General features: G+C 45.3%; 1 protein-coding gene across 1 annotated transcript in view; it reads left to right on the top strand.

The window, feature by feature from the left end:
* The window catches only part of rspo2 (R-spondin 2), a 42784-nt gene that overhangs the window by 16959 nt on the left and 3142 nt on the right, over positions 1-22683 (top strand). The window contains exons 2-4 of the mRNA XM_068760512.1: positions 1325-1513; positions 8952-9095; positions 9350-9538. Coding sequence (XP_068616613.1) covers positions 1325-1513; positions 8952-9095; positions 9350-9538 — 522 coding nt within the window. The remainder of the gene's footprint in view (positions 1-1324; positions 1514-8951; positions 9096-9349; positions 9539-22683) is intronic.

Raw genomic sequence — 22683 nt, 5'->3', positions numbered from 1 at the left:
GCCAGGCACAATGCAGCGTTTTCATTTCTCCTTCGTGCCTCACCGACAGACTGGCGGTGAGCGGTAACCATCCTGCTTGACGACCAGGCATGAAAGGCACACCCTGGGGCTGCGCTGATCGATCTGGTGCCGCTGTCGGCCTCATCTCTCCAGCTCATCAGAGAAACATTCTGATTAGCACTTAACCACGTGTCCGTCTGCTCCGCCTCAGCAGAAGGAGTGCAGTCGGCGTTCCCCCCACGAAGCCTCCCAGCAATCCGACATAAGATGTGAAAAAGGACGAGTGCTACATCCGGCTGACCGATTTTCCACGTGATTACAAACTGATGCTTGAGCTGGGTTCACTTAGCGCTCACTTTAATCGGGACGTATCTGCTTGGAGAAGTCCAATATGTGTAACATTGAGCAGCAGCTGGGCCCTCAGTAGCGTAGGCTACGCTCCGTCACCGAGGGCTTGGCCAGTTTTGCAGCACAATGTTCTATTGCTCTGTGGAAGGTCGTTTAGTTTGTGATATTTAAGATCTGGCTCGCATCAACCCAAGTGCCTCTTGTTTGAATGGATTGAATTTGCCGAGGGATATTTCCCTGCTACCGGGACATGGAGGTTAAAGTGTCCTTATTGTGGAACGGACTCTTTTTTTTAATGTCTCCTTTGTCTGCTGCCGCCAAGAGCAGAGGAGAGGAGAGGAGAGGAGAGGAGAGGAGAGAAGAGGAGAGGAGAGGAGAGGAGAGGAGAGGAGAGGAGAGGAGAGGAGAGGAGAGGAGAGGAGAGGAGAGGAGAGGAGAGGAGAGGAGAGGAGAGGAGAGGAGAGGAGAGGAGAGGAGAGGCAGAGTTTGCACGAATTACAAGTTACTTGAACACATTTTCCATGAATGATAGAATGTCCTGTGGATTTGTGTATAGATTGTCTCTGGCTGTCTTCTCCTGTTCAGCCCAGTTGGTTGAAGTTCACCTGGTTCTTATCTTTGGGTGACGTCATCCACAGATTAGTGATGATGTGATCGATAGTAATTGCGGTACATACTGTTACAGAATAGAAACCCACGGCTGGCTCTAATTTTGTTTTCATCATCATCATCATCATACACCATGTAGGAAGCATTCAAGACAATTCCCCATGCTCGATGTATGAGAGGCAGAAATAGACAGCCTAACCCCCTAACCTCGAACCGTTTCTTGTTGGAATCGTGAGAATTGTTGAAACACCTGCATGTTTATATAAAAAAAAGGTTTTGTGCTTGTGGGGGGGGGCTGACACCCTTTCATATTTAAAGCCACCCAGCTAACCTTGCTGCTGTTTTCTCCCCTGTGTTTATCCCGCAGCGAGCTATGGAGCGTACCCCATCTGTAAAGGTTGCTCGGTGTGCTCCAGGGACAACGGCTGTGTAAACTGCCAGCCCAAACTGTTCCTGTTTTTGCGGCGGGAGAGGATGCGGCAGTACGGAGAGTGTCTGCATGACTGTCCGGCAGGATACTACGGCATGCGCAGCCCCGAACTCAACATGTGCTCCAGTAAGCCCTACCTATCTTATTTAACCCACCCTGTCTACCCCTCCAAATCCAATAACGCTGAATCTCTCCTCCTTTCCCCAACACCCCCCCCCCATCAGCCCGTCTTCCCAAGTTCCCAAGACACACATTCCCTGGACTGACCCCTTTCCCCGTAACACATGATTTATTGTCCGTTATCCAGAGGGGAGACACACATACCTTACGATTTGTACGGCTCATCTGGTCACCCAGGTGGATGCGAGCAGTGGACGCTCATCTTAGCCGCGCCTCCCTTAGGATTTGTCTGTAAAAATCCAGCTAGCGTGAGAGCGGGGTTCTCATTTCCCTTTGACACGACTGTTGCCCTTGCAGAACCGACAATCTTGTCGTCATCAGGATGCTCAAATCTCGGTGCACTGAAGGTTCCATCCTCATTTGTATCATCATATGAAGTCATTCAATACTGTCGGACGTGCGTAGATGATTATATGGTAGCATTAAGGCATTAAAACCTTCAACAGACACTTTCGTTTTGTTGGCAGCGTGAAATGTTTTAGTCCACTGACGATAGCAGTTTTTGACCTTGAGCAAAAAGCCAGTAATGGATTCCCCACCTATTGCTGCGGGTTCATTGACGCTTGATGAGGACGAAACAAAGCATTAAAAACCAACAAGATGAAATATTAACCTTTAAAATGAATAGGGTTTTTATGAGGAAGGCAAACATGATCTCATTCTAGACTTGATACAGTTCCATTCTTTCGCCAGTCTGAATTTGTTTTGGTTTAATAACTTGAAACAGTCCACACTCAAATCTCACACACTCTGAATTACATTCGTGTTTTGTTAGAAAAGCTCCAACAATAACAATGAAAGATTGAAACGTCCTCGTGATTCTTGTTAAAGAGAAACTCTAACATCCAATTAATGAAATGTCTCCCCCTGCTCCGTATGCGGCACCCCAGTCTCATAACCTTGTTTTAACACGGAGAAGCGGGAGAAAGAGAGCCTTTATGGGTTTACACGGAGCCCGAGGTGTTGGCTGAGTGTTTCATATGAAAACAGAAAGGAACTTGAACTCATTTGGGCCCCTGAGCCAAACCCCTTTGACAGATGCACTAAAGTGGAGCCCCAGAGGAGGCTGTGTGGACCTTTCGGCTCAACATTGTGAGCATGTAGCAACCACAGGAATAAAAAAAAAAGAGAGAAGTAATTCTGCTTTCCCAATCACGAGCGACCGGAAATTCAAGCGCATCTATTTGCTCCATTTGTGGATAAAAAAATAGAAAATGATGGGAAAACTAATGCCAGCCAACTTTGATTGATGCCATGGTAGCAGGGTAACCAGGGGCAACCAGTGATTCCTCATTAGTGTCAGGTCCTAATTCAACAGTTGTGGATTCCTAACATGCCATGAGCTTGGTTTCTAGTTAAGCTTTTACATCCTCTTTGCATTGAGTTGACAGGCTGTTGCATGATGTTTCTACAAAGAAAAAAGAAACACACACACACACACACACACACATATATATTTAACTTAGATGCTGTTTTACATGGATGTTGGGCACGAGTTATCATTTAGTCTACACTCAGGAAGCATTTGGGAGACACTGTGAGGACATGACCTTATTCATGGTTCATCTAATCAATATACCATTATCTAATGCTGTTAAACACATACCTTGCCTTTCATCCGGACTCTATACTGAGACAATCCATGTTATCAGTTCAAAAGCTATTGTTGACCCCAATGATAAATGACCAGTGGATTCCATTCTCACTCTTGTAGCAACAGTTATGCTTGGATCCTGACGAATATGTTTCAAGAACACAATTTTTTGTATAGCTATTATAGTTCCCCGTCCATTCTAGAATGATAAAATGCTGAATATGTTTGTACCACATTTATGTTCTGTCCTCTTTTCGGTAATATGGGCACCCCATGTGATAAAAATTATGGTAGCCTGTGTTAACAAAGTTGGTTGTTGTGCAATTGCCGGTTCTACGCCACCATAAAACAGTTTTTACATCCATGTGGAAAGTAAACTTTACACAATTTGACATTGGGTTGATCTGGTTTGAGACGACTACCGAGCCGATCTGCTTCCTATGCAGGTTTTCTGTAGAGGTTCTGGAGCTTTGAAGGTGCCGTATTAGATAAGATCAGTATATTTCTTTATACAGAGGAGACCAGATAAATGAAACTTTAAAATAATCTGATTGTCAGACACAGATGGATTTATTCTTACCTGGCATGAAGATCTTTTAGCAAATAAACTCAAGCTATGTCATTTGATGTGTCATTTGGTCTGATGTGATCACAGAGGGCTGCTTTTAAGCAATAACCGTCATTTCACCCTGTTTTCATGACTCAGAGAAAGGTGGAGGAGAAAGACATCTTGTTCTGTGGTGAAAAGCCTCTTTTATTTATTTTTTCACTTTAACCCTGCTACCCCAACCGCTTGTATCCTTAGACTGGGTCCATTTTGACTTTAACCGATCTTGATATGTGGCAAGTTAATCTGATTTATTTTCCATACCAACTGCTCATAGAACAACATCTCGCATTGTCACGTAACATCAGACCTTAGAGAGTGATCTACTTTGATGTGATCGCTGCTTCAGTCATGGCTCACTAATCCAGTTTCCTATTTAAACCTCATTTTCAGCTGCTCTACGAATGTCATTTTTTTTAAACTAAAAAAGTTCACGTCCAACCTCCGTAAATGGATATTTTATTGGATTGTGAGCTGATTGACAGGCCAGTGAATATTCTTTGTGAGTTGACACGGTGGTCAAATGGCAGTGAGGGTCTCTCTGTTGGGTACGATCAGAGCTGTCGTGTGCTCCTGGTTTCTGGAACGTAGCATTACATCTCTGTTATCGTGGGCTTTTTAAACACAGTCTCTGGAAGTGCTTCGGGAACAGCTGCTTATTATTACAGCAGAGTTTGTCTGTGTGATCTTATCTTATTTAAGTTTTTTTTTTGTTGCTGCGGACTCCTTTGGTAAAGGAAAACACAAGCCAGACTGAAACCTCACTTTTCTGAAGGGGCTCACAAAGCATTATCCACATAATAGACAGAAGCTAATATAGCCAGAGCCCAAAAATAAAAATAAAAACACATTTGAGGCTAGGGTTTCTGCAATATAGAATAAATTGAATTATATTTACAGCTGCACTTCAGCTGGAATCCAGAGACCTGAAGCCAAAGTTGTTTCAATAATACTGAGTTGTGGCCAGTTCCTGAGCAATGCATCTTTATTGCGCAATACCGTTCTGCATGTACACATGTAATATTTCCGGGTCCATGCTTTGAAGGAACTCCTTGTCAGCAGCTAATAGGTGGGCAGATATGAACCACAAACCGTAGGCTGTAACTTCAGTGGCCGATGGGCTCTTATCAGCTGTCCAGTAGAGGCCCCACACCAGAATCTGAACTGTCTTTTAAAGGAGAGAAAGTGCTGAGAGGGTCAGTGTAAAAGCAGGGCTGCACTGAAGATGTCTTCCCTCTGGACTCCCATCTACTAAACAGCACACCATCCCAGTTGCCTCCTCCCAGTGCAGCAGCCGAAATCCCAGCTGTCTTTGCTGCGAAACAAAAAAAAACAAAAACATTTGGATCAAGACCTGACATTGCCAATATCCTGGAAGCACGGATTAAATATCAAAGCTCCTTCAGTTTCAGCATCTTGTGCTATGAGAGACTCTTCTGTCAAAGGTGATTTTTTTTTTGGGGGGGGATGCCGATCGGGATTTAGGTTTTTGGTCTACTTCTCAAATTGTTACCAAATTCCACTGTCCCCCCCCCCCCCCCCCCCGATGCTTTGTCATAACAAATTAGGCCTTGAAGTAGAAAGTGATTGGATTTTCCAAGATTGTGCTAGTTAAAGTGCATCATGAGACTTTTTTGGATTCCAGGTATAGATAACGGCTTTGCATCATGAGCTTCAGCCAAATTGATATGAAGGCTCTGCAAAGACGCCTAACGATCTTAAGGTGGCCGCAGCAGCAACTCGCTCCTGCTTTGCCTCTCCGCCTTTCTCATCCTTGCTATTTCTTTCTTGCTCATATTCTGAAGCTGTGGGTGTTTCCATTGCTGTCTAACCAACGAAAGACCAGTTGCTCTTGGCCTGTGAAGGGCTGTGTAATCATCACAGCTTACTACTTTACATATTTAATATGACAATACACCAGAGAGCCACCACACCAACCAAACCGGCACTGAGCAGAAATACAAGGAGCATGTCTGAGAATGTCACAGACTGTGTTTCTTGGATTGGACGAGTTGGGAGGATCGCTGGCACGTCTGTCATCTCTCGTCTCTTTCTGGGAGATGCTGATTGACAGGCGCAGTGCTTCTGCTTCACCTCGCTGGACACCAGCTCGTGAAGATGAAAGCAATGTGGGAAAACACGGAGAGAGCTGGGAAGTGCGTGGCAGCGCTGGCTTTTGACGTGAACTTCTGCCATCCACAACTCCACATGACATGGCTGGGTGGCAGCGAGCAAGCCAGAGCTTCCATGTCAGCCAAACCGGGGGCCTTGAGAGTAGGTCAGAGCTTTTCGCCTCAGCTTGGATGCAAAGGAATGGAAAAATAGGGCTTGTTTTCCCCCTTCCTGCTGCCAGGGCTTTTACGACATGGACACTTCTGCTGCTCAACATCAGGTCTTACGAGCTTTCTGGGGGAGCTTTATAGTCTCAAATCGGCGGGTAACCCACTTCCACTTCAGATAAAATGAAGTGCAACACGAGAAATGGATTAACCTTCACAAAAGGGCTGTTTTACAAGTGAATGTTAAAGTAAATAAACAGAGTAAGTTTACATGGTGCTGTTAGAGTGCAGAACAGCTGACATGATGCTTTTAAGTGTACAACCAATGAGATCTCCATCCAGAGCATGGCAGGAAGCTTGGTATCCACCAAGCATGCAGCTTTTAATCACAGGTCTGTTGAACAATCTCTCAACTTGACCTCCAAATGCAAAAAAAATTACGTGTAAAATCAACAAGCAGCAAAAAAAAAAGGAACAAGCGGTGTAACGGTGTAACCGGTACTCCCTCAGTCACTTCACTGACAATTTTTGAAATCCCTCTCAGAATTCAAGCGTCAGGCTTTTGCTCCCCGTGCCGTGCTCATAATTTAACTCACAGCCAGAACCAGGCTTGGAGATAATGATGATAATACATTTAAGTCCCAGCAACACTGGACCTTCAATAGGATCTGATGACCTCATTATTTCTCATTAGCCTCCCCAAGGCACCTCGACGAAGACTTTAAAGGTGGTCCAGAGGTTAATCCCGCAGGAAGAATGAACCCGCTCCCCTGTACGTATCTGATTCTGGACAAGCTGCCGACTCGGCCAGCGACCACGGTGATGGAGCTGCTCCATGTGTCACAGATAGCCTTTTGCTTGTCCCAGATAGCCTTTTTTCCAGATAACTGTACCGAAGGATAAATTCCTGTCACAGTCATCTCTTTCGAACCCGCTGCGTTCTCTGGTGACCTCTAACCTCCAGCTTTGCCTCCCTCCCTGCATTCTAACTCCCACGGTGCCATCCAGCTCCTCCATGTCAGAGCAACATCATTCCTTACCTGCTACTTAGGAAACATGGTTTCCAGGCATTTGAGCCCCATCTTGATGTTTTGATTAAAATCCCGGTGCTTCACATTTGCAGTATTTCACACATCTTGCTCATATTCACTGTCAATAGCTGAAGATTGCACAACAGCTTCAGAGTACTACCAGCTGTTTGTGTTCCTGCTTTTGCTCTTTTATTTTTTTTTGTTTGGGATCTTTTACTCTGCCAGGTGATGACATGCCTTAGGGAGTGTGAGGGGTGAAATACAGTTTTGTGCTTATCAATTAGCTTGGTGATGTGATTTGTTAGCCCACTCCTTGTGCATCAAACCCATCCATGATGGAATCATTTTAAGCCACAGAAAAGTGAATGAGAGAATTAAAGAAAAAGAGACGGCAAAATGTATTTGCACGTCTCTCAGACTAATTTCACACTAAAATCTCTACAGATTTTACTTAATAACATAAGAAGGTTGTGAAAATGCAGAAAATTTTGGGACTGGTGATTTATGGTTGGTTTATGCACCTTTTTTTGCAATGTGGACAACAGCTTGATTGCTGTGGCTCTGTCTTCAGACATATATGATTGGTATGTGTGTGTGTGTGTGTGTGTGCTGTGCATGTACGAGTGTGTGTGTCCATGGTTTGTTTAGACTGGTCTGGAAAGCGTGAGACCAGAGTGAGTGGGCAAAGGCCATACTTTAGGGTTCAAAGTGGAGCGCGGGGAGGGACCCCCCTCGTTTTGGAGGAATGTCGAGGAGGAGGCCTGATGGTTAGCTGGAGATGGCGTAATTAAGGGGTGTGATTGTGAGAACCTTCTCTTCCCCGGGCCTTCCAAGGGTCACGAGATAAAAGAGCGGCCCTCAGCCTCTGTTGCTCTCATGTGGAAAATCACAGTAGAGCAGTTTCACGCGTGCAATGCGCATGCGCTAATGAGCGGTTGCGTCCTTGTGGGAGATGCAATCAGAGGGGCAGATGGCACCGTATCTCGGGAGCGAGCAGGGCTGGACAGTGATCTGCAGGCTACTGATGGTGATTCCCAGCGAGCCTGCTGGGCAATAGGGCCACATAGAGCTTCTGAGGAGCATCATAAATTAAACAGCTCCAGAAGGCTCCTTCTAATCATGTGGGCCTGCGCTTCGCCCCGCTGGTGTGTGTCGTTGTAATTTGGCCCCGCCTGATGTGCTATTTGCAAAAGTGCCGCAGTGTGTCAAGTGCAGCACCAGGGTGTGGTGTGTGGGTGTTATCTTTGTTGCCCGAATGCACCAGCGTCTGTATAGCGAGGTTGTTGAACACGCCTCCCTTTTCCTAACCGACCTCTATCCACTCGTCATCGAGCCAAACCTTAAAGGATCCGTGGAGTTGGCCAACAGTTGGATCATGAGTCATTCCATTCACACTGAAAGGAAAACTGACTTCCTCAGCGATGAAAATGTCACTGCAGTGATGAGATAGCTTAATTGGATCTGTCTTGTTGCTGCACACACACACACGTTAGTTGGTAAAACGTGAGCGTGCGTGTTTGTATCCGGGCCGTTGACTGTCGGCGCAAGAGTCTGTCGAAAGAGGTCAGACTAACAATTGTCCACCAACCATATCCACTTTTGCATTTCACACTGTTGCTTCTCCCACTCGAAACAAGAGCACGAAGATGAAAGACAAAAATAATCAGGCAAAACAAGATTCTGGAAATGCATTTGAGCCCCAGAGAGAAATGATTCACAAGGAATCAATGACTTTTTTTTTGTGTGTGTGGATGAGACAGTCTAATCCTTTCAAGAACCCCATTCCCCAAACCCCTCAGCTTTCGATCAACTCCAGATGAGACGGTTTTCTTCGACTGTGATGAGTCTCCTCTTTCTCCCTGTCTTCCTCCAGGGTGCAGGATAGAGAACTGTGAGTCCTGCTTCAGCAAAGACTTCTGCACCAAGTGCAAGTCAGGTTTTTATCTGCACAAAGGCCGCTGCTTCGACAAGTGCCCTGAGGGTTTTGCCCCGTTGGAGGACACCATGGAGTGTGGAGGTATGTGAAAAGTAAAGAGTCAAGCGAATAAGAACAATAGCCTTTCCCACCGACATTTCCCTTTTAATTGTCTGTTGGCCTGCTCACTCTGGATGTGGAAAGCCAAGCCTTTTGCTTTGGACGCACACACACACACACAGAGGTTACAGGACCCCAGTAAAGCTCCTTCGCCCCGTATTAAGACTTGACCTGGGATCTTCCAGTGGCCCGTAAATGGTTTCATTGCATGTCACTGTTTCTGCGTGTTTCTGCAGAAGGCTGTGAGGTGGGACAGTGGAGCGAATGGGGAGCCTGCACCAGGAGAAACAAAACCTGCGGCTATAAGTGGGGTCTGGAGACCCGGACGCGACACATTGTAAAGAAACCACCCAAGGACACGATACCCTGTCCCACCATTGCTGAGTCCAGGATGTGCAAAATGGCTATGAGGCACTGCAGGAGAGGTAAGGATTTTTTATATCACCATATGTTGATGTGTGAGAGATATTCTGTCAGTCAGTCCCAACTTCATCCATGCTCACTTCACACTACTCTGGTGAATATTAAAGAAAACAGCCCACGTATCCCACAGGAGAACTCTTTCCTTCTCTCGGAGTTCCACCTGTTTCATGTAATCCTTCTGCTCTTTTTTTTACCCTCTGTTTTTAAGGGGTGCTGTGGCATTTCCATGCATGAAATATCTGTATTTTTCCATAGCAGCCTCGTTCAAGCCAGCTCTTTTACTTCGGTTTACCCCCCCCTCCCATCTCCCTTGCTCTCCTTCATGGAATTCTTCAAAGTATGCTCTGCAGGTTTCCTCAATGGCCGTCTCTGTTTTCTCCAGTCACTTGGGGAGATATTTGCCGTGCACACAGCGTGGATGTCAGGCCATTAAATGAGAAGTCAAATCTGGAATTTCTCTGTGTGTGAATTCAGCAAGGGAAATATTTTTTTCCCCTAAAAGTAAACTATTTCTCTCAGACGGTCCCAAAACACACCATTTGGGGTGATGGCCCCAGTTAGCAGTGTTTTTGAAATGAATATCTTTCCCTCAATGTAGCCTACTTTTACATCTTTCCCAAACGGTTGGATTAGGATAGGCCAAGTGTAAATATTTAATTCACCAAATAAGGAAGCAATTACAGTGGCAGATAATCACTCAGGCTGTCAAAAAAAGAAAAACATTGTTTAGCAGAAAGAGAGAAAAAACTTCTAACCTCGAGGATTTTTTCTCCATTTTTGGCCTGGCGTGTTGAATGGGAGGATCATTATTGAAGTGGTGAAAGAGTAAATAAACTTGAAATAAACCCGGATAGTCTCTCATATTTCAGCACCAGTAAGGCAGTTGCTGCGCTCGGGTTGGAAACTGTGATTCCATGGCACATTTAGTTCCTAAAGCCCTGTCCCGTTTGTCCGGGAAATTCTCCCCAACCCCCCCATACATCGCTTTTAGACTTTGCTGTGCTTGCTTGACCTTTTCCAAGGAAATTTATGACCTTCTTTAATTAAAATTTGGCAATGGTGAGGATGGCTACTGCCATTAATTATCACGAACATGAAGCCACTGATGGAGGATTGTCAGGAGGTCTAAATTGTGTACATAGCAGGTCCGTTCTTCTTCAGACCTTTAGGAACTGACAGCAGACTCCCCATGTCCACCTACCCTAAAGCTACTGTTTTCCATTGTTTCAGCCTTTGTAAGCCTTTTAGTACAGACTGAGGTATGTCTCAGGGGACCAGTGGCCTCAGATGTGCATAAAAGTGTCACTTTGTGTGGATCTTAGGGTTCTATGGGCTCGTGAAGTGCTGCAAAGGCCGGTTTGATAAATGTACATTTCTGACTTAGGCATGTTTTGTAAATTACCAACCGCTTGACCTTGAGTGAAACATACACCTTTGTCAGTGAAATGCAATACCCTTAACTTTAAAGGTCCCATATTATGAAAAACTCACTTTTCCCAGGTTTCTACATGACGATTATGGAGGGTTAGGGTCATATTATCAACCCAAAAACAGCTAAATAAACCATCCAGTCAATCCTGTGTAGTTCTGTAAATCACCTACTGAAATCTTTGTTCATGTTACTTCACATTGTTAGAACGTGCACATGCAAGCACATTCATTGTGTGCACGCAATGAATGCTTGAGACAGAAAAGAGGGACGCTGTCCTGCAGCATCTGTTTGCTAGGGTTTTGACCAGAGACTGGCACAGATATTTCATACAAGTGTCTGGGAACTGCGTTAACTTGTGTGGCACAGATATTTCATACAAGTGTCTGGGAACTGCGTTAACTTGTGGAAAAAGGGTAGAACATGTGACCTTTAAATGAACACACCTTAAAAATGTAAGAATCTGAAGTTGAACGTAAGGAGATCCAGTACAAGTGGACAAAGTTTGGCCCACTTACTGTAAAATATTCAATTAAAATGGGCGATAATACAGCGTAGTCCAATGAGGGGAGGGGCTCCTGCTGCACATAGCTCCACCCTCCTGCTCTACTCTCGCTACACGGCCTGCCACACCCGTCATCAACTCATCCACATCATCTGTGCTGCTTTGGACACCTGCTGCTCATCTCCTCATCAGCCCCACTGCACTTATATTCTGCTCAGTCCTCTTGTCAGTGACTTGTTCCTCCTCTCCGGCACGTTAATCCTGGTTCTGAATCATGTTTCTGGATTCCCTTCGCCCTGTCTGTGACCTGACAGGCTACCTGATAAAAGTACTAATAGGAAAGTATTTGCTCTTGATAAGGCTCCAACCTGGTGCTAACATGATGTACTTCGCACATTTGAAATTTAAACACGTTTCACGTATGGCTTTCCAATGCACTCAAAGCTGCAACCACAATATATTGACTTCATACTCAGAAGAAAACATGAATATATAATTGATCACTCACCAGACAATTAACGTCATTGTTCAGGAGAGTCGTAGAATTATACTGCAGACCATAACGATGCTGTGGATTAGACTGAGGAAGCAGCACGTTAGTATGGCGCGCTATTTATGGAAATCCGCTCATCCTGGCTTGCGTTTCTACATATCCACGTATTTAAATTACACTGGATGTCATTGACAGATCCCCATCTCCCAGCTTTGCCGATGAGCGCAAGGACAATGCAAATGGTCTGTTTTCTTTTCTCTCTGTGTTGGCGAAGATCTATTCCCATGATAAAGATGCACAAGCAATTAATGCCTGCATAATGTCAAGAGGACGAGTTGTGTAAATACAAGTTGTATATCTTTCAGATTGCTGGGATTCATTTGTTGAGAATCTTCTTTTTTTTTTGACAGATTGGGTACTGTCCTGATAGCAAAACATGGAAGTGACAGCGAAAGACTGCACACAGCTGACAGAATATGTGTCAGAATGGCATAACAAGAGCTATTTCTATCCAAATGTAAAGCAAACTTTAAAAACAGAATAAACGTCATATTTCATGAAGAAATACTTCCTGTGGAACATTTCTGCTCTCCAGTTCAAATAGAAAACGGCTTGTATGAAGATGCAGGAAGGTGCCGAGGGGGAAAAACAATCACTTAAACAATCTAAATCCGTGATTAAATAGTTTGGCTTGCTTGAATGGCGCTAAGATTAAAGAACTGCACATTATTGATTGGGATTTTTCCCTTTTTCTTTCTACTAATACAGAATTAGAATTAGATTTGTGCTGGAGCAGCTTGGCTGGTGTGTGCTTCAGTCAGTATAGCATTATCCCCTTGAGGGTAAAAAGCTCTTCGGCCCTCCGGATGGTGCTCTGGACAGCCTCGAAACAATAAAGAGAATTTATTAATAGCTGCTCCGGCACTGTCAGTATGGACAGACTGGAATCCCTTCCTCTCTGTCTTGTGAGCAAGGGGGGGTGAGGATTGTGGTAACGGCACAGTGCCGGGCTGCTCCATATTGATGCCATTAAGGAATTCCCTGCAGAGATTTCCCAGCAACCAGTCTTCAGATTCACTGGGTTGCAAACAGATGCCTGACACCATTGCTTGGCTCCTTCTTTTCCTCCTCTCTTGCCCCCCCCCCCCCGCTGTGATCTTTGAACAACAGTTGCTTGATCCACGCCGCTGACATTAGCTGTTGAGTAAACAACTTGAAATGTTCAAGCTCATGAAACTCACACTCTTGGGCCTTGTTTACATGTCAGCAAACAGGCGACTCAGAACACAGCCAGGGCAGGAGTTGCTGGTGCAACTTTCAAATTGAACGCGATCACAGTGGAGGTTCAGGAAATTGATGTTGGTGGAGCATTAGTAAACTGAAGAGCGCGTGCGTCACAAATCAGGCCACACAAACCGCTATTGATTTTTGTTGTCGTTATTCTCGCCATTGCATGCTTTCTGCATTTGCAAGTTAGGCGGGGCTGTGATGCTGTTATTTATGGAGGGATTGTATTTTGCATGTTTACACAACGATTGCAAAACCTGTTTTCAAAAGTTCAAAGGTCACAAACATGCAGTTTTAAATGTTTCCCTGGCTGTTTCTATGAGCCTATGAAGACTTGAGGAAAGAAAAAGAAGCAAGTCATTCAGCAGCTGAGCGAGGAGGAATGAACAAAGAGGAACATATAATCATGACCTGTTACCTTCGGTTTATGTATTTGTACTTAAAGCTGCAGACCTTTGTGGGAGTGTTGACCTCCCATATGTGTAACCAAGGAAACCCTCTCTCCTCCTTCGGTCCCGTCATTCTTTGGAGTACCTGGATCCAGACACCGCAAATTTTTTTTTGTTTAGTCTGTATCTGTGAAAACGAGTGATTACAGCCATGATGGCTCAGATCTGTTCCTTCTGCCATCAATTTGAAACCTTGTGAAAAAAGTTTCGTTCCACTTTTTGTGGCAGTTGTGTAGGGGAATAAACCCACCCGAAATCAGTATACCAGTCCATTACTTCTCTGTGTGACATCTGTAAGCCCTGCAAGGACTTTGTCTGTATTTAAGGTCAGCGGACATGACAGATAGGTGGGCAGTTGTTTAATTTACCCCACAAATGCTTGCAATCTCGTGCCGAGGACCAAAGTGAACCCAGGTCTGCCCTGGATCAACCAGAGCCATGTGGATTTGGTTGACTGGTGGGATTCATGCCAGGTCTGTCTGAGACCAGCCTGGTTCTGTGGTGAATCTGCTCTGCTGTGGACCTCCTGGTCCTCATGCCTGCAAACCATCTGCTCCGAAGTCTGTGCTCCTGTAAACCAACGCATTTAGAAACAGCGTTTACCTCAAATCTGCTCCGGAGGAAGCGGAACCACCTTTTCTGCTGTGCTCCACGTCTCTGATCTACCAAACAATTTCTTGCCAGATTTTGTGCACAAGCAAGAAGTTGCATGTGCACATAAGAGGAGGGAGTGACACACAATTTTGGTGTTTATACTCGCCGAGCCAAGGGGGCTTAAACTCTGGCGAAAGATACCATTCACTTCTGAGCATTTGAGTTATGCACTCAGCGGGATCGCATTTAAGTCTGGCCTGTGTTTGGCTTGGAAACCTGACATCCAAACACAGTTCTGGATGTGCTTCTGTCAGACGTAGCCGTCCTTCCACCAGGACAGTTTTTGTCCTGATGGAAAGGCAAAGGAGGCTCCCTTTAAACTTGTGGCTATTTGATTGAACATTTTCACGTCATTGCTGAAGATCTTCAGGTCGAGCCAAATAGCAATTGAGCTCTGCTTGGGCTGCCATTGTGAAGTTGACCTCAAGCATTTTGAAAACAGAGCATTGCTCTTCTCTTCCTCCATGTTCTGATCTTATTACGTTCCCTGGGTGTCCTCTATGGGAAGTCAGGACTTTAAGAAGGGACATGTCCCACTCTGATTTATGCCACAGCGGAAGGATTTACGCAATATAACCGACAATTGGGATCAGCTCGTCCCGTCGGCAGGAGCGAAGTGAGGAGCGTTTTCCCAGGACAGGAGGAGGTCTCAAATTGGCAGCCACCCTGTCATAGTGATTATGTGTGCCTTACACTGCAGCTTATTGTGACGGTGGGGAGGCACAGCTTAATCTTCATTTAATAAGGCTGCTCCATGGGGGTTGACAGAGAAGCTGGTGAGAAGGCCTCAGAACTGCCATGGCGTCTTTTGCCGTCTGGACACGGGGCCTGGGCTTTTGTCCGACAGGGTCAGCCCACCACCATCTCCCGCTGCACACACTTCCATCATTCATTTACTTCATTAAACGCTGCCAAAACCTAGGTGGTTGCTTCTTTATGAAGTGTGCGCAAGGTGATATTTGCATTGCATTGCGCTGGAGTGAATAGGAGCATGGTTGAAGAGGAAAGAGACATCAACCTGTCATTGCCTTGGCCAGGTCTCCAGCATCCCAATGCCAACGGCGGTTATGGTAACTCCTGCGGTCACAGTCGCAAATTAGCACAAGTTCTGTTTCAGCTAGCCCATATTTGTTTTTCCTTTTCCCCTCTCATTTCTGCACTGATGTTTCATATCTTCTCCGAACTGGATAAAAGTGATTATCGGGGGCTCACGTCTGAACCAGCAATCAGCACTCGTTTTATGGTGATATACTCAGGCCAAGCCTCTGGTTTATTTTGTTGCCTGTTTCCTACTTCTTTTTTTCTATCATAGGAGGCAGTTGGATGTCTCTGCCCTATAGGTACATCCTTTACAAGGGGGGGCTATGACGATAGGAGAAGGAGGTGGTTGGGTGGGTGGGGGTTTCTGACTAACTTCCCACTAAGTACCCCTGCTATCTGACCAAAAATAAATATAACTGCTGTCATTTTGTCAGCAACTGTCTTCAGAGAGCAATATTTGAAACACCCCATGGTCCCTCCTGCTTTTATATGGAGCATCCATCGTCATACCACAGGCATGAGCCATAAACATGTGGAGGCCTTTCAAAGATGAGGAGGGGGGGTGGGACTGGTGGAAGAGGAGGGGTCAGCATCGCCCACTGGGGCTCCATACTCCACATTATTATCATCTGGTCTTTACCAAGCAGGAAGAAAGAGGAGGGGTGTGAGTGCCCCCCCCCCACACACACACACTCTTTGGATGAGTTGAGTTGCGGTTTTGCTGATCTGCCTTTTGTAGACTCTTGTATTAGATGCAGCAGCAGTCTTATTTCTTTGACTTACTTTATTGTGAAGCGTGCAACGGTAGTAATCGTCTCGCAATAAATCCAGGCAGGCTGATGTGGATGTATTTCTGCTCCGCGATGAACAGACGTCTGTCTCGCAGCCAGAGCATCGGCGGAAGCTCGATGTTCGCACTCAGCCACGGCGACAACCTGTTTTACGAAACCTGCGATAAATGATTTGTTTCAACTTTTGAAACCCAGTGTACCCCCCCCCCCCAGTAGATATAGTTCAGTGTGGGTTTGTTAAAGAGGAGGCACTGTGTTGGTTGCAAGCTTCCGTTCCTGTCATCTGGCAGAGGAAATGGAGCATATGGGTTGACATCAACAGCTCCATCAAAAACAGACGAGCACAAACATACAAAGTGGCAGCAAACTGGAGGGGAGGAGGAGGAGGAGGAGGAGGAGGAGGGGGCAATAATGTACAGAAGTGAAATGTTCTCATGGTCCACAAACGGGAGCTATTTCCCCCCACTGCGCAGTATATGGGCTGATATACACGGACACGGTCGGGGCTGTAAAGCACACCTTTGGCGAATGGAGAGTTTGTGCTGTTTCGCCCTCTGATTTTTTACGCCTTTGGAGACACGCTATGTGTCGTTACAAGGATGGATGGGAACAGCTTGCGATGGGATCTTCCAAGCAGACCTTAACTTGTGCATACAGCTCTTTTTGGGCTGTAAGAAAATATCCCAAGACTTGGATGTTCTCTTGTGAAACGATGGCGGTCTGCTTCTGACCACCATCTGGAGAATTGTTCCTCATTTTATATTAGAGGGCAGTTCATAGAAATCGATACAGTGGGGTGTGAGACGATTTTACGGGACAGCTACAGGGGTGGCGATCTGTAAAACATGTCATGAAATCTGCTCGCTGTGCTTTAAAAGTTTCATTCGAATGGATTTGGAGGGGGCTCCAGTGGTATGGAGTTTTAGATGCTCCTTCACAATGGTGGGTGCAGTGTGAGGGAAGGACTGCACATTGTTCTCGATGCTGAAATGCATGCTGTTTGTTCTCACTTAAAGAACATCCAATGCCTGTATCAATAATTAGCGGCTCCTATGTCAGGCTTCCTCACCTCACATTTAGATAACCTTAATTAACTGGTGGGGATCTGCTCGTTTGTGCGTCTTTGTCTGCCTTGTTGCCGGCCACCTGAGCCACACATTCTTTATTATCCACATCCACACTACACCATGCAGTTGAGGGTCCATATAGAGACACACGCTTACCGGCGCCCATATCCAGGCGAGCGTGTGTGAGACACATGTAATAGACACCGGTAAACAGTAAAACAGACCTCACAGAAAGAACAAGTCGCCGCACTATCTGTTTTTTTTCACCCTGCATGGTTTCCAGTTTCTTTGCCCGTCTCGCGTTTGACCCTCTCTCTCTCCCCTGCATCACGTATCGTGCCGCAGTGTTGTCTGTGGAACAGCGTGCGTGTCTGAGAGGAGGACGTGTTTGCGTGGAACACATTGCCCGAGACAGCATGTACTCGGGTTCAAACCTCTCGAGTGGTCTGGCTGGAGGAGAAAAGAAGGAGGGCGAGGAACCGCATGGGGGAGCCTGAAAACATCTGGTACACAGTTGCACTGGCTCAACCGCAAGAGTCTCCTCTCTTGGTGTGACTTTAGGTCCACTCCAGTCCCTGAGCGTGGACCCACTGTACAGACGTGCAGACACAACAAAGCAGCAAGTATAGGCCTGCCGGCCTTTTGCTGGGTGTTGTGTGTGTGTGTGTGTGTGCAAGCTAGCAGTGACGACTACAGGGCAATGCAGGCTAAAAGCATAGCCATTATAGTGATAAGTAGGGCCCACAGCCAACCTGCCAAGGATTATGGAGCACTACATTTCCATCAATGTGAAAAACAAAAACACTAAGGTGAGAGGTTAGCAATTTCATTGCAAATGAGCAAATAGTCGCACAAACCTTCACACATTTTCTCACTTTGCAGAATTCCAGCAAGACCAGCTAAGACACTCGAAACAACTCAATGTGGCACAATTAAAGAGGCGCAGAACTGTTAAAACAACGCTGACATATTATCACCTTATAAATTGATATGGCACCAACTCCTAAGGAAAGCGTTGCAAGTACAGAGCATCAAGGAAAGTCTCAAGCCATGATTGAGTGGTTGGTGCGACGACACCACCGATTGCAGGCACCATATCCAGTCTCTTCAAATGGAAACGCTCCTTCCCCCTGGGTGTGGGTTCAGGAACCGAGACCCGACAGGTCCCGAGACATTTCTTAGGCTTGGACATCCTTTGATTTGATTAGGTTCTTCTTCCGTGCCACATCGCTGCCAGATGCAGACTCCTTCTGGAGTACGCAAACAGGTCCTCGGTGAGGTGAGACCATGAAACGACCATTGAAATTCCACCGTAATTACACACACAAAACAGCAACCCACAAAGACGATGTGTCACATATACCCCAAAGGCCTCTGTTAGTGTTTTAGCGACGTGGAGGTGGATTATTGACGCCGTGCCTGGTTAGAGGAGCTGAGTGCTGGTGACTCTCATGGCCAGCGTCTGTGATCAGATCTGTTGGAGCCACTCAGCTGTCTTTCTGCCCAGAGTTTGACAAGTGTTTGATGCAGCACAGGCCTTAGAGAGGATCAAGCCCTTTCTGAATTGGCTCTACCTCTCTCCCGCGTGCAACAGAAGCTCAGCGAACATCAAACACAGCCCCCCCCCCCCTTTCTTCTGCTGTGAACCAATGAACTATTTTTATCAAAAATATGAGCAGTCTGATGGATCATCGCAGGAGACTGAATGAACAACCGTGCCCTTTGAGAGTTAGTTTGAACAATCAAAGAAAACAAAAAGCGCCGGTCAGACTTCATTCCCTCATCACTGGCCATTGCACAGGGATTGCAGCATGATCCTGATGGCCCCTGTCTTTGTTGTGGTGTCTAAGCCTGTCTGACTTAGCTTGGCTCCTCACTCATTAGGGTCTGGCCCTGCTTTGGGACAGTTGTGCTCCATGGCCAAACATGTGAGGGATTTCCTCCTGGGGTTTCCCGATAGAAATAAGTAAGGATAAAAGGGCTTGCGAAGAAATGAAATATAAAGAGGGAATCATGTCGGACAATTTCCTCCTATATCCTGCGATCCTTGTCCCCTCGCAGCTCCACAGAGCCGAGGAGGATGCAGACCAGGTAGAATGGGAGAATGGACAGTGTGATGTTCGCACGCACATCACCACGCATGCCAAACGCCCTCGTGTAGCAGAACACATTGTATGCATGCACAGCGGTGGTGGCGACTGTGTGGATCACACATGGTTCCAGCTTAATTTAGCTATGACACCCTGTCTCCCCCCCCCCCCCCTCGCTTATTCACAGTCACTATGCCTGTCAGGCTGTCTGTTTGCACAGCAATATTGCTGGTGGATTTCATGAAATAATTGTTATTTTCAGATGGATTATAAGTCGAAATGCTGAAGTGTAATGTGAAACCATTAAACAAAAAATCAAGAAATGGAGAAGCAGCATAGCTCATGTATGAAAGGGTATAGTAGAGTGTAATACTTGATAGCTTAGCTTTCATTTTGGTTTCTATAGTTTCACAAAGGTTGTTTTAATTTTGACATTACGACAAAAAAAAGGTTTGGAATATGATTATTAAAAGTACACAGTCTCAGTACTTCATTGCATTCACAAACTCCTCATCCACCACCATATGGCCCCACACGAGTGCAGACCCCCCCCCCCCAGCTCACCTTATCGCATGGCTGTGTTAACACAACCATATTATTCTTCTCCTTAAAGTGAGCCATGTGGATAATGCAAATAAATGGTTTGTGAAGACTTAGAGGCTCATGGGAACTTCACTCAGTAGATACTTTATGTTTCATGAAAATGCAGATTCACATTCTCAGATAAATAATAAACGGCAACAAATATTTGTTTAAAGGTGGTGTGAAGAGGTCACCCTCATTGCAGGATGTGCTTTTCCTGTCTCTGGATCAACATGAGGAGTGCTTTTAAAAGTATAGAGTTAATCCTGGGGTGGTGCAAGTTTACATAGACAGAAGATGATTGGCAAGATCCAGTGGAGTGACTGTGTTTCATGCTATTACTCAAAAGATGTGGCAAACGTGATTAGAAGTAGATGCATTCCAGCGTTTTCCTTTTTACGGCACCAAAATAATGAAATCTGTTGAGCTGTAGAAGCAGGCGATCATTATCAGTGCAGAGGAATTTAAATAGTAGATGAGAGGCTCCTCTCAAGCTCATGTGAAATATGAAAACTGACGCCGTAGATTCAATACGAGAAATGACTGTGCTGGATCCTGTGTGCATGTTCAAAATGATTGATGATTGGAAGCCAGGATGAATGGCTATCAGCTCTGACACACTTCCTGTTTAATAGCACAGCTTGTAGGAATTATGGGATAGATCAAAGTCCTCACAGAGGCCTCATCTCCATATAGAAGCAATGAAAGTGTAGCGCTTTGGCTATGCTCTCTTTGGGCACAGATAAAAGGGTTCACATTCGCAGTGTTTCCCCAGTTAGGATGATGGATTTGCTACTGTACGTCCCAAAAGGTTTCCTCATCTTCGGATCTGCGGTCACATTTTAAGTCACTCCCTCACATGTTGCAGCTATCTTCAGCTCGCACTGCCTCGCCCCAATGCACACAACAACTACAAAAAACAAACATACCCACACCAGTGGCGGGCTTTCAGGAATTCCCTTTGATAAGTGCTGAGCTTTATATTTGTCTCATCAGAAATGAAACACAACATTAAGCCATTCATTAAAGTCAACTAACGCTAATTATCCCTCATTTTCCCAAGTGCCCCTGGGGCAAGAGAGCCCCGTATACTTAGGCCCAGATGTGTCGATGAGTCAGTTGGGAGATAGGAGACCACAGAGGGGGCTGCTCGCCTCTTTGAGTCCTGCGGTTTCAAGGCACGTCGGACTCAGCAGGCCGATCGCGATGCTGGTTTGTTGCCTGACTGCTTATCCGCATGCACCATACATTGGTTGAAGCCACTGCAAAAAAAAAGTCAATCATCATGTATTATATGACAAGTCAATACTGAACAGAAATACAAGAATACAGTATTGCTACGCAATGCTGCAAGAGGTGGGTTGTTTTTTCTTCTTGACGTCTTTACACGAGTCAGCTTTAAATAGAAATGGGACAGTGGCAAGAGCTGACGAGACGCTGTAGATCCAGGATCATCAATGCATCAGACCCTTATTTCTTGTGCTTGACCGTGCCACTATCAGGATTACGTCATTTAGCATTGCTGTTCAGGAAGTGTTTCCAGGATGAGGCAGCTGTTCGTTGTAGTTCTGGTTACATGCATATTTTTTCTTCTGACGTTTATCCGAAACATTTTCTGTTTGTACATGAAGCAGTTAGTAGAAATCATTTGGCTAAAATAGTACAGCAGCAACTATAGGATGGCGTTCCTCATTGAGTCCCCTTCATTCGGTTTAGATTGAAAAGCCAGGTGTATTTTTCCACGCAAGTCTTGCGCAGCACAGCTTTAAACTAATAAACGTTACGTGGATTGGTGAGAAACCATCTGGTCCCATGTGGGACCCCTTTTTAACCCCCCAGTCTGCAGAGTGGTTAGTTCTGCAGGAGTCATGCAAAGTGAAACAAGTGTCAAGCAATATCAATACACTTAACTTATTTGGTTAAACCTGTTACACAAGTGCAATAGATGAATAGAAAACATTAAAACAAGAGTCAGAAGCTCTAAATCTGTTCTACAGAGGTTTCAGAGTTCCTCACGTTGCAGAGGTTTGACTTGCTCCTGGATGTTTCGGTGATGTATCGTGAAAACCAGTCAAGTACCATGGACATATAGGGTAACGTAAAATACTCACTATTATCTAATAGTTACTCTCGTAATTGGCATTGGCAGATCAAGGTAAGTGTGCCCCAAATCTTAGAAAACATTAAGATCAAATCTGAGCACTAAATTGGAAATAACTTTCTTGTTGTTCTAGTATGGATAAAAAAAAAGAATGTCAACATACCTACAGCTGGTAGAGCGACATGCAGTAGAATCACTCATTCTAATTCTAAGAAAAGAACTAAACTTTTTCTCGTGTGATACCAGGGTTTGTTTACATCTGGTTTCACTTGGCAACCATCCGCTACAAATTTGTAACACAACAAAAGTGGCTAATTTAGGCTTTTTAATCTGGTTTGACTACAAATTTGCACTAAATTAAGCTACAGTATCTTGGAATAATCTGCACGCAACCTAGACAGAATAAGGGGCGCTATTCTTCTCCTTCCCACCCCACCAGTCGAGTATTGGCCCACTTTCAGTTGGCCTTGCAATATTCACCTGTGTTTAGTTGGAGTAGTAGAACAACGGCCGGGGGCCAACTTTTCTGTCCTTACAATAAAATAGAGACACCAGGGGATGAGTAATGGAAGTAATCTATTGAATGCAACACATTATTATTGTACTGCGATGGATTTTACCATGAATAATGCATTGATTAATTTTTCCTTCATCTTGC

The sequence above is a fragment of the Brachionichthys hirsutus genome, chromosome 3 (assembly GCF_040956055.1).
Source record: "Brachionichthys hirsutus isolate HB-005 chromosome 3, CSIRO-AGI_Bhir_v1, whole genome shotgun sequence".
NCBI classification, from domain to species: domain Eukaryota; kingdom Metazoa; phylum Chordata; class Actinopteri; order Lophiiformes; family Brachionichthyidae; genus Brachionichthys; species Brachionichthys hirsutus.
This window is presented reverse-complemented; position numbering and strand designations above follow the sequence as displayed.